This window comes from Alligator sinensis, unplaced genomic scaffold, assembly GCF_000455745.1.
Source record: "Alligator sinensis unplaced genomic scaffold, ASM45574v1 scaffold1542_1, whole genome shotgun sequence".
In the NCBI taxonomy this organism is placed as follows: domain Eukaryota; kingdom Metazoa; phylum Chordata; order Crocodylia; family Alligatoridae; genus Alligator; species Alligator sinensis.
The window spans coordinates 949930-961200 of record NW_005842452.1 but is presented as its reverse complement, the minus strand read 5'-3'; the positions used below and the strand labels follow the sequence as shown (position 1 = coordinate 961200).

The following is an 11271-nucleotide window of genomic DNA, read 5'->3' as shown; positions in this document are numbered from 1 at the left end:
GCGCCCCCCCCCCCCCCCCCCATCAAAAGGGCGGGGGGGGGGGGGGGGGCAGGTGGCAGGGCTGAGCTGCACATGTGGGCAGGGCACGTGGGCACGTTCAGCTGGCAAGCAGCCCGGTGCCAGCGTGTTAATGGGGACTGGGGAGGAGGGCAGGTGCCAGCCCTTGGCACCACTGCATATGACCTCACCCGCCCCTGTGCACCGCCTTCAGACCCCACTCCCTGCCCCCCCACCCCAACGTGTGCTGCTTGACCTGGTTGTGGCTCCTCTGAGCAATGGGTTCGTGCCCTGCCTGCGGCTCCTGCCTCCCCCGTGGGGCGGCTGTGGGGGCGGATGTGGCAGGTCGTGCCTGTGCGGATCGGAGCCGCACTCCCCCACGTGGGCGCTGGTGCATGTGGGGGCAGGGGTGCGGGTTGGGAGTGCAGGGCACCGGGGGGGCGTTGTGCAGAGAGACTTAGCGCATCACCCCCCGCCCCCCCGCCCTACTTTTCTCCGTCGGCATGTGCAAACGTGCATGTGCAAGCGTGGGTGTGCAAGCGCGCGCATGTGGCTCCTGACCTGCGTGTCCCGCAGGCGGCGTGATCCTGTTCGCGGGCTCTGGCCCCCGCAGCCCGCCCGGGGGCCCAGCTGTGCTGCCCGCAGCACTGGAGGAGCTGTCGCTGGCCGAGCTCGGGCCACCACCGCCGGGCATCTCTCCTGCCTCGCCCGGCCTCACCTTCCCCTTCGCCGACAGCGGCCGCTGCCCCGGCCCAGGCCAGAGCCAGAGCCAGAGCCAGAGCCGGGTGGCCAAGCAGGGCGGAGCCCCCGGCACCTTCCCCAGTGAGTGCTTCGAGCTGGGAAACTGAGGCACAGGAGGGTGGAGGGGGAAACCAGGCGTCTGGGCGCCTTCCCCAGGGAGTGCCTCTAGCTGGAGAAACTGAGGCACAGGCAGGTGAGGGGCGGGGGAGAACCCAGGTGTCTGGGCACCTTCTCCAGTATGTGCCCCCAGCTGGGGAAACTGAGGCACAGGCAGGCTGGGTGGAGGTGGGGGGCAGGACTCTCAGTTCCCCATGCTGCGACCGCCCCCCATCCTCTTCCCTGCTTCAACCAGTGGCCCCAACTCCTCCCCCAGGAGGTGTCCAGGCTCCCAGCCCTCTCCCCCCACTCCCTGCCCTGCAGCCATCCATTGGCCAGAGCAATAGGAAGGGCTGGGGGAGCATCGGGTCCGGGCAGCGCTCACCCCTCCCTGCTTCCCTCCTCCCGGCAGAGGCGGGGGGGCTGGTGCTGCTCTGCAAGGTCTGCGGGGACATCGCCTCCGGCTTCCACTATGGCGTCCACGCTTGCGAGGGCTGCAAGGTGAGGCGGGCTGGCGGGGCCCTGGCAACAGGATGCCCCTGGCAACCACCCGGGCATCGCCATGGAGTTGTCTCCGGGGCATCTCACCCCTGGGCGGTGAGGTAGCAGGTGATGCGGCACCATGCCAACCAGCGGGGTGTCCCCATGGAGTTGTCTCCAAGACAACCCACCCGTGTGGGGCAGGCCAGCAAGTGATGGGGCACCATGGGGCTGGGAAACCCTCCTAGCAACCAGCAGGGCATCACTATGGCGCGGTCCCCAAGGGCTGGGGTGCGGGCGGCTGGGTCTGACTCCCGGTGCCGGTGCCGGCAGGGCTTCTTCCGGCGTAGCATCCAGCAGAACATCCACTACAAGATGTGCGTGAAGAACGAGAGCTGCCTCATTGTGCGCATGAACCGCAACCGCTGCCAGCACTGCCGCTTCAAGAAGTGCCTGGCCGTCGGCATGTCCCGCGACGGTGAGTACCCCCCAGCCTGGCCGGGCACTTTGGGACGGGAGGTGAGAGGGTCTGGGGTGGGGAGTTAAGCAGCTCCCCCTCCACCGCAGCTTTGCAGGGCTGTCCTGGGCGCCTGTGGGGCCCCCTCTGCACCCTTCCCTGCCAGGGGCTGTTTGCACCCCACTCATCCTCGATGCCCCCCACAGCCGTGCGCTTTGGGCGCATCCCCAAGCGGGAGAAGCAGCGCCTGCTGGATGAGATGCAGAGCTACATGAGCAGCCTGGGCGAGGCGCCCCTGGACACGGGGCTGGCGCCCGAGGGCGAGGCGCCACCCAGCCCTGTCGCCCAGGAGGAGGAGGCCATCGGCGCCATCTCCCGCGCCTACCACGACATCTTCGGCAGCGGGCAGGACCGGGCAGGCGGGCCTGGCCCCCCACCTGGCTACGCCGACCTCTCGCCTGGCTACGGCTACGGGCAGCACGACCCTGCCAGCCTGCGTCTCCCTGGGTACGACCCTGCCGGCTACCCCGACAACACCTCCCGGCGCTATGGCCACGACCTCTACGGTGCCCAGCAGCCCGGCTACCTCCCCCCACGCACCTGCCCATGGCGGGGGGCAGCCAGCAGAGGCATTGTAAGTACGGGGCTGGCCCCAGCTGGGAGGAATGGGGGACCCAGCACAGGGCCCTTGCCCGGGGGGACATAGGGCAGGCACGGCTGGGCATCTGGGGGGAAACTGAGGCACAGAGAGGCCAGCGGTGGCATCCGGGCCATGCACTGGAGTCAGAGCTGGGAATAGAGCTCAGGGGTCTGGGCTCCCAGACTGGGCTCCTTAGACCCAAGCACTCTCCCAGAGCTGGAAATACAACCCAGCAGCCACAACCCTGCAGCTCCCTCCAGCCCTGGACAAACCAGTCACCATGCGGGGCAGGGGGCTGGGCAGAGCAGGATGGACCCTGGGGGGGTTGGGAGCCAGGCACCCCAGTGTGGTGGAGCTGACTCTGCCCCGCCATGCTGCCCAGGCCTGCCCGCTCAACGCCAGCCCCTGCTGCAGCCCAGGCACCAGCCGGCAGCAGGCGTGGGAGGAGTTCTCGCGCTGCTTCACGCCTGCTGTCAAGGAGGTGGTGGAGTTCGCCAAGAGCATCCCCGGCTTCCAGGGTCTCTGTCAGCAGGACCAGGTCATGCTGCTCAAGGCCGGCACCTTCCAGGTGTGTGTGTTTGTGTTTGTGTTTGTGTGTGTTAATGCACTGCCCCTTGCAGGGGGGATCCAGCTTTGTGTGTGTGCACACATGTGTGTGTGCATGTTGCCCTGCTGGAGGGAGCCAGCCCTGCTTTGTGCGTGCGTGTGCACGTGTGTGCATGCATGCACTGCCCCATGCTGGAGGGATCTGGCCCTGTTCTCTGTGTGTGCAGGCACATGTGTTTGTGTGCATGCATGTGCATGTCTGTGCATGCATGTTCTTGTGCATGTGTGTGCAGGGGTCCAGTTCTGTATGTATTTGCACTCCTCCATACCTCGTGTTGTGGGTGTCTTCACCTCCGCCCGCGCAAACGGGTTTCCTAAGCCCTGCTGCCTGCTCCCAGCCACCGTCTGAACTGCTGGGGCCACGTGGCTTAGCTCCAGTGCTGCCCGCAGGGGCGCTCCCTGCACTGCGCCAGGCTGGGCAGGGCAGGGCACACTGACCGGGGTTCCCCGCAGGTGCTGATGGTGCGCTTTGCGGCGCTCTTCGACCCCAAGGAGAAGGCGGTGACGTTCCTGAGTGGGGAGACACACGCATTGGGCGGGCTTCGGGCCATGGGGATGGGTGCCCTGCTCGATGCCATGTTTGACTTCAGCGAGAAGCTGGGCACCCTGGGGCTTGACGCCCAGGAGATGGCACTCTTCATGGCCGTCGTGCTCGTCTCCGCAGGTGGGGGAGCGCTTCGGGGGGAGTGGGGGGATTCTGCTCTCCACCCCTGGGCAAGAAGAAGGCTTGGTGACAAGTCACAGCTCAGCCTGGGGGTATCCGGGCAGCCAAAGCCTGGCCCCTTCCAGCCCCGGTGGGGTTTGTCCCAGGGCTTTCACAAATAAGCATTGCCCAGCTGGGGTTGGGGGCTTCCAGACGTGCGAGAGAGGGGCGGGGGGTTCGCAGGTCTGCATTATAAGTCCTGTTCCTCCCTTCCCTCCCCCGGAGAGTTTGGTCCCTGTGTTGGGAGAGGCCACATGTGTCATACACCCCGTACGGCTGCCTCCTTGCTCAGGGGATCCCCCTGGGACCGGGCGGGTGTTACCAGGCAGCTCTGCACGCTCCACAGACCGCTCGGGCATCTCAGACGTGGAGGCTGTGGAGATCCTGCAGGAGACCCTGATCCGGGCGCTGCGGACGCTGGTCACCAAGAAGCACCCCGACGACTCCACCCTCTTCCCCAAGCTGCTGCTGCGCCTGCCTGACCTGCGGACCCTCAACAACCAGCACGCGGAGAAGCTCCTCGCCTTCCGCATCGACCCCTGAGCCAGAGCTGGAGCCAACGTCGCTCGCGGACTGGGTGGAGGGAAGGGGGTGGCCGGTGCTGCTGGGCAGCCCCGTGGAGCCAGGCTCTGCTTGCCTCAAGCCCATGCCGGGCCCCCCCGCCCGGCATGGTGGCCTGGACTGATCCCCGCCGTGGCAGACTGTGCACGGCACTGTACATATGCCCTACTTTCCTCTGGCAGCACATGCAAACGTGCGTGTGCAAGCCTCTCTATTGCCCCGAGGCTCGCGCCTGTATATATCCAGCCTGCCTGCGTTGTACATGCCAAGTAGGTCCCAGGGGACAGATGCCCCCCAGCTGCATGCTGTGTTCCCCCATGTCTCCCCTCCCTGCCCCTTCCCAGCCCAGGCTCGCTCCTGCAGGAGTCCTGGGGGGCTGCATTTGTTTCCAGCTGTGGGGAAGAGCCATGCCAAGAGGCTGTCCCACAGCTCCTTCACTCCCATCTCCCTGTTCCCCCCACCTGCTGTGTTTGGTCTTGGATTTTTTAACATCTCAAGCAAAAACGGGGCTTCCACTGATGCCTGGCACAGCTGAGCCTGCGTCTCTGTGGCTTGCAGGGGGCTCAGCAGCCTGTGGGGAGGGGTCCTGGTTCTCCGAGGGGGGGCAGCTTGCTGGCTGACCTCCCTGGGGACCTCCCTTTGCCCACGCAGGTCCCACCTTGGGCCACGGGGCTTCCTGAAGATGGACTCTTCCCTGCTGAAGAAGCTGTGTGGCCCACATTGAACATAGGAGACCTGCCTCCAACTCTTCCGGGTCTCCCTGACCTCCTGTTCCTCTAACCACTAGACTCAATTCCCCTTCCGGGCGGGGGGGCAGTCACTGGGCTGGGGTCCAAGCACAGGGCAATGCCCGCCCCCCATCACATCCCCGTACATATCAGGTCAGTGCGGGGATGGGGTGGGAGGGACAGATACGCCCAGCCCACCCCATGCATGGCGCGAGCGGGGGGTGTTCTCTGCAGGAGCGTGGAACTGCTGCTGCTGCTGCTTTGTTCGGTCGTCGGAAGAAAAAAGCCCCCAAACTTTGCACTTTTATGAGGAATGATGCACAGCGAATCCTCCCTCGCCCTCTGGGAGTCGGGCCGGGGGCAGCCGGACGCCGCGGACAGAGAGCGTTTATTTTTTCTCGAATATCAAAGTGCAATAAACTGAAGGAAAACAGAGCTGTGCGTGGCAGCGTGGCCCAGGCGCGGCTGTCGTGGGACCGGGGCTGGGTTGATGGGGGGGGTGTAATCCTGCACCCTGAGCCCCCAGCGTCAGGAGCCAGGGGAGCTGGGTGGAAGCCGGTCCATCGCAGGAGCCGGGAGCGGGCCGGGCCACCTGCCTTGCCGGGTCTGGGCGTGCCACACCGTGGGACCAGGCTGGGAGCTGCGCCGTGGCTTGTGGCCCCCGCTGACGGCTGCCCTGCGGCGCTCCCCGGCTGTGCCCACACCATTGCTGTGCTGCGCCCATTCCAGGGCCACGCTTGCCCACGGCCACAGTCAGCTCATGCCAGGGTCATGCTCCCCCCGCAGGGATGCCGGTTGCCATGGCAATGCAAGGATGGCATGGGGGGGCAGTGGGTTTTTTCTTAATGACAACCAAGGGGGAAGGGACAGAGCAAAAGTGGGAGTCAAAAGTCACAAAGAAGGTAAAAGGTCACAGCGGCATGGGTCACATGACACAGCCCAACATGGCGGCGCCCAGGAGAGGCAACGCGGAAGCGGGGCATCACGTGACACCGCCCACAAGAGGCAACATGGAAGTGGGTGTCGCGTGACGGCGCCCAGGCCAGGGAACGCGAAAATGGAGGATCACGTGCCCTAAGAGGCAACGCGGAAGAGGGCGGGTTAATCACGTGACACCGCCCAACATGGCGGCGCCCAGGAGAGGCAACGCGGAAGCGGAAGTGGGGGCGGGTGCGGGGCGGCGACGCCGGCAGCCCCAGTGTCCCGGGCGAGAAGTGAGGAGCCGGGGCCGAGCCGGAGTCCGTGTCCCGGCGGCCCCAGTGTTTCCTGGAGACGGGCCTGAGGGGAAGCCTTCGGGCAGGGCTTGTGCTGGCTGTCCCGAGTCCCCCACCCGTCTGGCAGCGTGTCCCTTTCTGGCCCCAGGAGCCGCGGAGCAGAGCCCGGGCAGCGCAGGATGCTCTGAGGCACCATGTTCTTCACCGCGTACGTGGCCTTCGTGGTCCTGCTGGCGATATGCCTGGGCTTGGAGTTCTCCGCTTGCCGCTCCAGGCTCACGGGCAGCGCCTGCACCAACCCGGCCTTCCTGCGCTTCCAGCTGGACTACTACCAGGTGTACTTCCTGGCGCTGGCGGCCGACTGGCTGCAGGGCCCCTACCTCTACAAGCTGTACCAGCACTACCACTTCCTGGAGGGACAGATCGCCATCATCTACGTGTGTGGCTTTGCCTCTAGCGTCCTCTTCGGGCTGGTCTCCACCTCCCTGGTGGACTGGCTGGGCCGCAAGAAATCCTGCATCCTCTTCTCCCTGACCTACTCCATCTGCTGCCTCACCAAGCTGTCATGGGATTACTTCGTGCTGGTGGTGGGGAGGATCCTGGGCGGCCTGTCCACGGCCCTGCTGTTCTCCGCCTTCGAGGCGTGGTACGTCCATGAGCACTTGGAGCGGCACGACTTTCCCGCTGAGTGGATCCCCGCCACCTTCGCCAGAGCTGCCTTCTGGAACAACGTCATCGCCGTCGGGGCCGGCGTGGCGGCCAACCTCTTTGCCGAGTGGGCAGGGCTGGGCCCGGTGGCGCCCTTCATGGTGTCCATCCCTTTCCTTGCGCTGGTCGGCATCTTCGCCATGAAGAACTGGGAGGAGAACTACGGTAAGAAGCGGGCGCTTTCCAAGACCTGCACGGACGGTCTGAAGTGCCTCCTCTCGGACCGGCGCGTCCTGCTGCTGGGCATCATCCAGGCCTTGTTCGAAAGCGTCATCTACATCTTCATCTTCCTCTGGACACCTGTGCTGGACCCCCATGGGCCTCCGCTGGGCATCGTCTTCTCCAGCTTCATGGCTGCCAGCATGGTGGGCTCATCGCTGTACCGCATCGCCACCTCCAAGCGGTACCACCTACAGCCCATGCACATCCTCTCCCTCTCCGTCCTCATGGTCTTCTTCTCCCTCTTCATGCTGACGTTCTCCACCAACCCAGGGCAGGAGAATCCCTCCGAGTCCTTCCTAGCCTTCCTGCTTATCGAGCTCTCCTGTGGGCTCTACTTCCCGGCCATGGGCTTCCTCCGCCGAAAGGTGATCCCTGAAAAGGACCAAGCGGGTGTCCTGAACTGGTTCCGGGTGCCCTTGAACCTGCTGGCCTGCCTGGGCATGCTCATCCTGCACGACAGTGACTACAAGACGGGCACCCGGAACATGTTCACCATCTGCTCCGTCATGATGGTCATGGCACTGCTGGCCGTCGTCAGCCTTTTCACCGTGGTGCGGAACAACGCTGAGCTGCGGGTGCCGCCTTTGCAGGGACACACAGAGCCGTCATCCCCAGAGCTCTGAGCAGGGGTTGCAGCCACCTGGCATGACAGAACAACCCTTGCCAGCTGGCATGGTCCCAGAGGGCAGTGGGATGCCTGTGATCCTCCTGTAGAGAGCAGGGCTCTGTAGGATACAGGGCTGCTGAGGAGAAATGAGCTCTGAGGCCTGGGCCGCAGCATTGGACTCATGTATTCTGACTCTTTTGGGGAGCTTGCTGTTCTGACGTGGTGCGGCACCCCTGGGTTCTCCTCTTGCCCCCGGTGCTCCCAATTCTCTCCTTCCCCTCCTCTACCTCTTTTCTCAAGCTGCCAATGTCAGTGGTGCTGGGGAAGGGCCTGCCTGTGGCAGGCAACACACTGGTGGCAGGGCCCAGCCACCTGGTTCCCAGCATTTGCCGGCAGGGGGATTGTCTGTGTATTAAAGTATTGACCCCCTGTCACTGCAGAAGCCAAGGGTCCCCCTCCACTCTGGTTATTATTTTTTAAGAAAAATAAAACTGCTTCCACAGAATGGTTTTTGAGCCTGCGAGGTTTCTTTCTGGGCTCGGGCTGTGGACGGGTCAGGATCCAAGCAAGAAAGAACCAGTCCCACGTTGCTGCGTCTGCAGAGCGTGGGGAGGCAAAGGTGGCAGAGGCTGAGCGGTTCTTGCAAGACACCTTGCAGTGCTGCCCTGGCTTCTCCCCATGCTCAGAGGAGCTGTGGTGCTGGAGGCCATCCCAGGGTGATTGGGCATGCAGCTGCTGGAGGGGGCAGGGGCAGGCAGCCCAGTATGGGCTGGGGAACCTGGTGTACTCGCAACCTCATGTACGTCTCCTAGAGGCAGGGGTGTTGGAGAGGCTGAGGCCTGGGACCACCCAGCAGGTCATTGCCCAGAAGTGTGTCTGGTCTCGCCCTCCTCCCGCATCCTCTTCCCAGGTTTTCTCCTTTCTTCCCTCTTTTCCTTCTGTTTTCCTGGGGAAGCACTGGCTGCCAATCCCTGTCCTGGGTCCTTTCCAGCTGCAGGGGGTGCGTGGGAGTGCTTGCACCAGCTCACAGCTCAGGGGCCTTCCCTGCTCCTCAGTAGGCAGCCGCTGCTGTTGTCCCTGCACACGCCGTGCCACAATGTGGACAGCTCAGCAACTCCTTTACCCTTAGGTTAAACCTTGGACTCATGGACCTGGCACATGCCCAGGGCTTCTGTTTGTGGCTGCCTTGGTCCACTCAGGCTCTACCTCCCCTGGGTCTGGACTCCCAGTCCATTCACGGCCCCCTGGCCTGGACCTTGGCTCCTGCTATGGCAGCTGCAACTGCCTTCATACCAATCCTCCAGCACAGGATGGTGGTTGTTGGCTGTCAGCTGGAGAGGGCCTTCCCAGGCTTCCAGCCTCCTCCCCAGTACCTCCAACTCAATTGTCCTTGCTGACAAGATGCTGCCATGTCCCTGCCCTGGTCCCGCTTCCCCCAACCCCCAGATATGTCTCATTAGGGTTAAGCCAACACAGGAGACATTTTGGTGCTTGATCTATATAGTAGTGGCAGCGGGGAAGCTCAGAGGGCTTCAAGTATCGAGGTAGTTTTAACAGGAGCCTTAATGGGGCCATGCAATGTTTTATCTGGCCATAAATGTTTAAAATAGGAGAAGCTAGAGCCTTGGTGGGCTAGTCTCCCAGCTCTTTCCCCCGCTCCTGCCTGCACTCCCTGATTGGAAGGGCAAGTTTGACTTCTTGTGCTCCTCTACCTCCCACTCACCTGAGGAGGGAGTTGACAGCCACAGGGGCTAAGCTGTTGGAGGGTGGCATGTGGCTCAACCCGTCTCTGTCAGTCCCACTGGGTGGAACCGTTTGCAGGATAAAGGCCTGTACAGAAATGCTGGGACCCTGCTCTGGGAGTGAACCAGCCAGAACCTCCTGCGAGACATCTGGAACTGTGCTGATCTTAGACCATTCAAGGGCTCAGGAGCCAGGTGTCCCATAAAGTGGTGGGGTTAATTGTTTCCATAATAAACTGAGGCAGTTGTTCTCTTTCGTCGCCTTCTCGGTGTCTTGAGATTTAGGGTCAGGCTCCAGTCCTGATTCCAGGCTTCTGTGTTCTTTTGTAGGTGACGGAAATGTCTGTGTGGATACAGGATCACTCCGATTCTCCCCGCGACAGTTGGAGGAATAAACATTGAGTGTCCTAGGACTCGGGATGCAGCTGTGAAGCCATGCAGCCCTGGGATCTGACAGCTGTGCACCAGCAAGCCCCTCAGCCATGCTGCTAGCACAGGGGTGGCCAGCCTGCAGCTCCAGAGCCACATGTCGTTCTTCAGAAGTCAATATGCGTCTCCTTGAATCTTTGCACAAGCACATGGTGACCAGCTTCAGGAGATGCATATTAACTCAGGAGCTCGTGAAGTTTTAATAAAGACTCGAGCAGTCCCAGATTCCAGGCGACACCGAGCCCCGAGCCTTCAACAAGTCATCGGGTGCATGCCAAAAAGCAGAGGATCAACTGAAAACTAACCTAGGGTGTGTGCCCTCTTGCAGGGTCAGGCTGGGATCCTGGTTCCTAGATTTTCTGCCTGCAGTGAGTTGGAAATCTTTGCAATAAAAAGAGGTTCCCCTCGATAAAGTGAAGCCGAGAGCAGGTGCTTAGTGGAGGGGGATCAAGTGCTGCGATTGAATCGTGCCGGCAGCCAGGGCCGGGTTCTGCTGAGCCCGTTCGGTGTCTCTGCTCTTTGCCGGCAATTTGCCTGTCCTGGTGCCAAAGGCCTCGAGCACAGGCACAGACTTGAAGGGGGTGAGCAAAACCAACCTGAAAATGCCCAAATGCCCGGTGAGGTTTTTTCCCCATTCCCATCTTTTCCCTTGGTGTCAGGCATCCTGTTCCTACGGTTTTGTCCCGATGAAGCCAGACTGAGGGCGAGCAAGGGGGGCCAAGGAGCAGACAAAACAGCCCCCGCAGCCAAGAGCTCGGCCCTCGAAACCACCTGGACGAGAGCAAAGAGGGAGTGAGCAGAGGGGCCCCTGGGGCCCACCCAGGTCGCTCCCCTACGTGGTCTGTGCCACACGGCTTGCACACGCAGCCAGCTGGGCACGCTTTAGTTTGTGCGGGGCCCTGAGAGGGTTTTGCATGTGTTTCACAGGCACGCACACACACACGCCTATTGTTACACTGGGGGGGGGGCAGGCATGTTGGGGATGGCTCAGTGCAGACCAAGCTTTGCACACTCAGGCTTAGACACGCAGGTGCCTTGAGCATGGCCCAGTTTGCACAACACATGCCCTGCTTTGCACACAGGCTTGCACATGCAGCCGGCTGAGGCACACAGCACTTTCCACATGCGGGGGGAAAGGGGCACGCCAAGCATTGCACACATGGGGGCTGGGGGCACACCTAGCATTGCACACATGATTTGCACACACAGGAGCTGGGGGCACACCGAGCACTGCACACATGATTTGCACACACGGGGGCTGGGGGCACACGCAGTTTGCACACGCAGGGCGCTAGGGGCACACGCAGGTTTGCACGCACGCTCCCATCCCATCGCTGCCT

The 11271-nt window shown here is 62.8% G+C and overlaps 3 protein-coding genes across 3 annotated transcripts in view; all 3 read left to right on the top strand.

The window, feature by feature from the left end:
* LOC102377832 (nuclear receptor subfamily 1 group D member 1-like) overlaps positions 1-5774 on the top strand; it is a 25961-nt gene extending 20187 nt beyond the window's left edge. The window contains exons 2-8 of the mRNA XM_025212271.1: positions 574-819; positions 1247-1335; positions 1648-1792; positions 1978-2405; positions 2794-2979; positions 3471-3681; positions 4067-5774. Of these exons, the coding sequence (XP_025068056.1) occupies positions 574-819; positions 1247-1335; positions 1648-1792; positions 1978-2405; positions 2794-2979; positions 3471-3681; positions 4067-4263 (1502 nt within the window). The 3' untranslated portion in view covers positions 4264-5774. The remainder of the gene's footprint in view (positions 1-573; positions 820-1246; positions 1336-1647; positions 1793-1977; positions 2406-2793; positions 2980-3470; positions 3682-4066) is intronic.
* A 253-nt stretch (positions 5775-6027) lies between these two features.
* MFSD5 (major facilitator superfamily domain containing 5) lies at positions 6028-8265 on the top strand. Its single transcript, XM_006030598.2, has one exon. It carries the CDS (start codon positions 6418-6420, stop codon positions 7774-7776), a length of 1359 nt encoding a protein of 452 aa, XP_006030660.1. The 5' UTR covers positions 6028-6417; the 3' UTR covers positions 7777-8265.
* Positions 8266-10533: 2268 nt separating this feature from the next.
* ESPL1 (extra spindle pole bodies like 1, separase) overlaps positions 10534-11271 on the top strand; it is a 19525-nt gene continuing 18787 nt past the window's right edge. The window contains exon 1 of the mRNA XM_014523149.2: positions 10534-10548. Coding sequence (XP_014378635.1) covers positions 10534-10548 — 15 coding nt within the window. The remainder of the gene's footprint in view (positions 10549-11271) is intronic.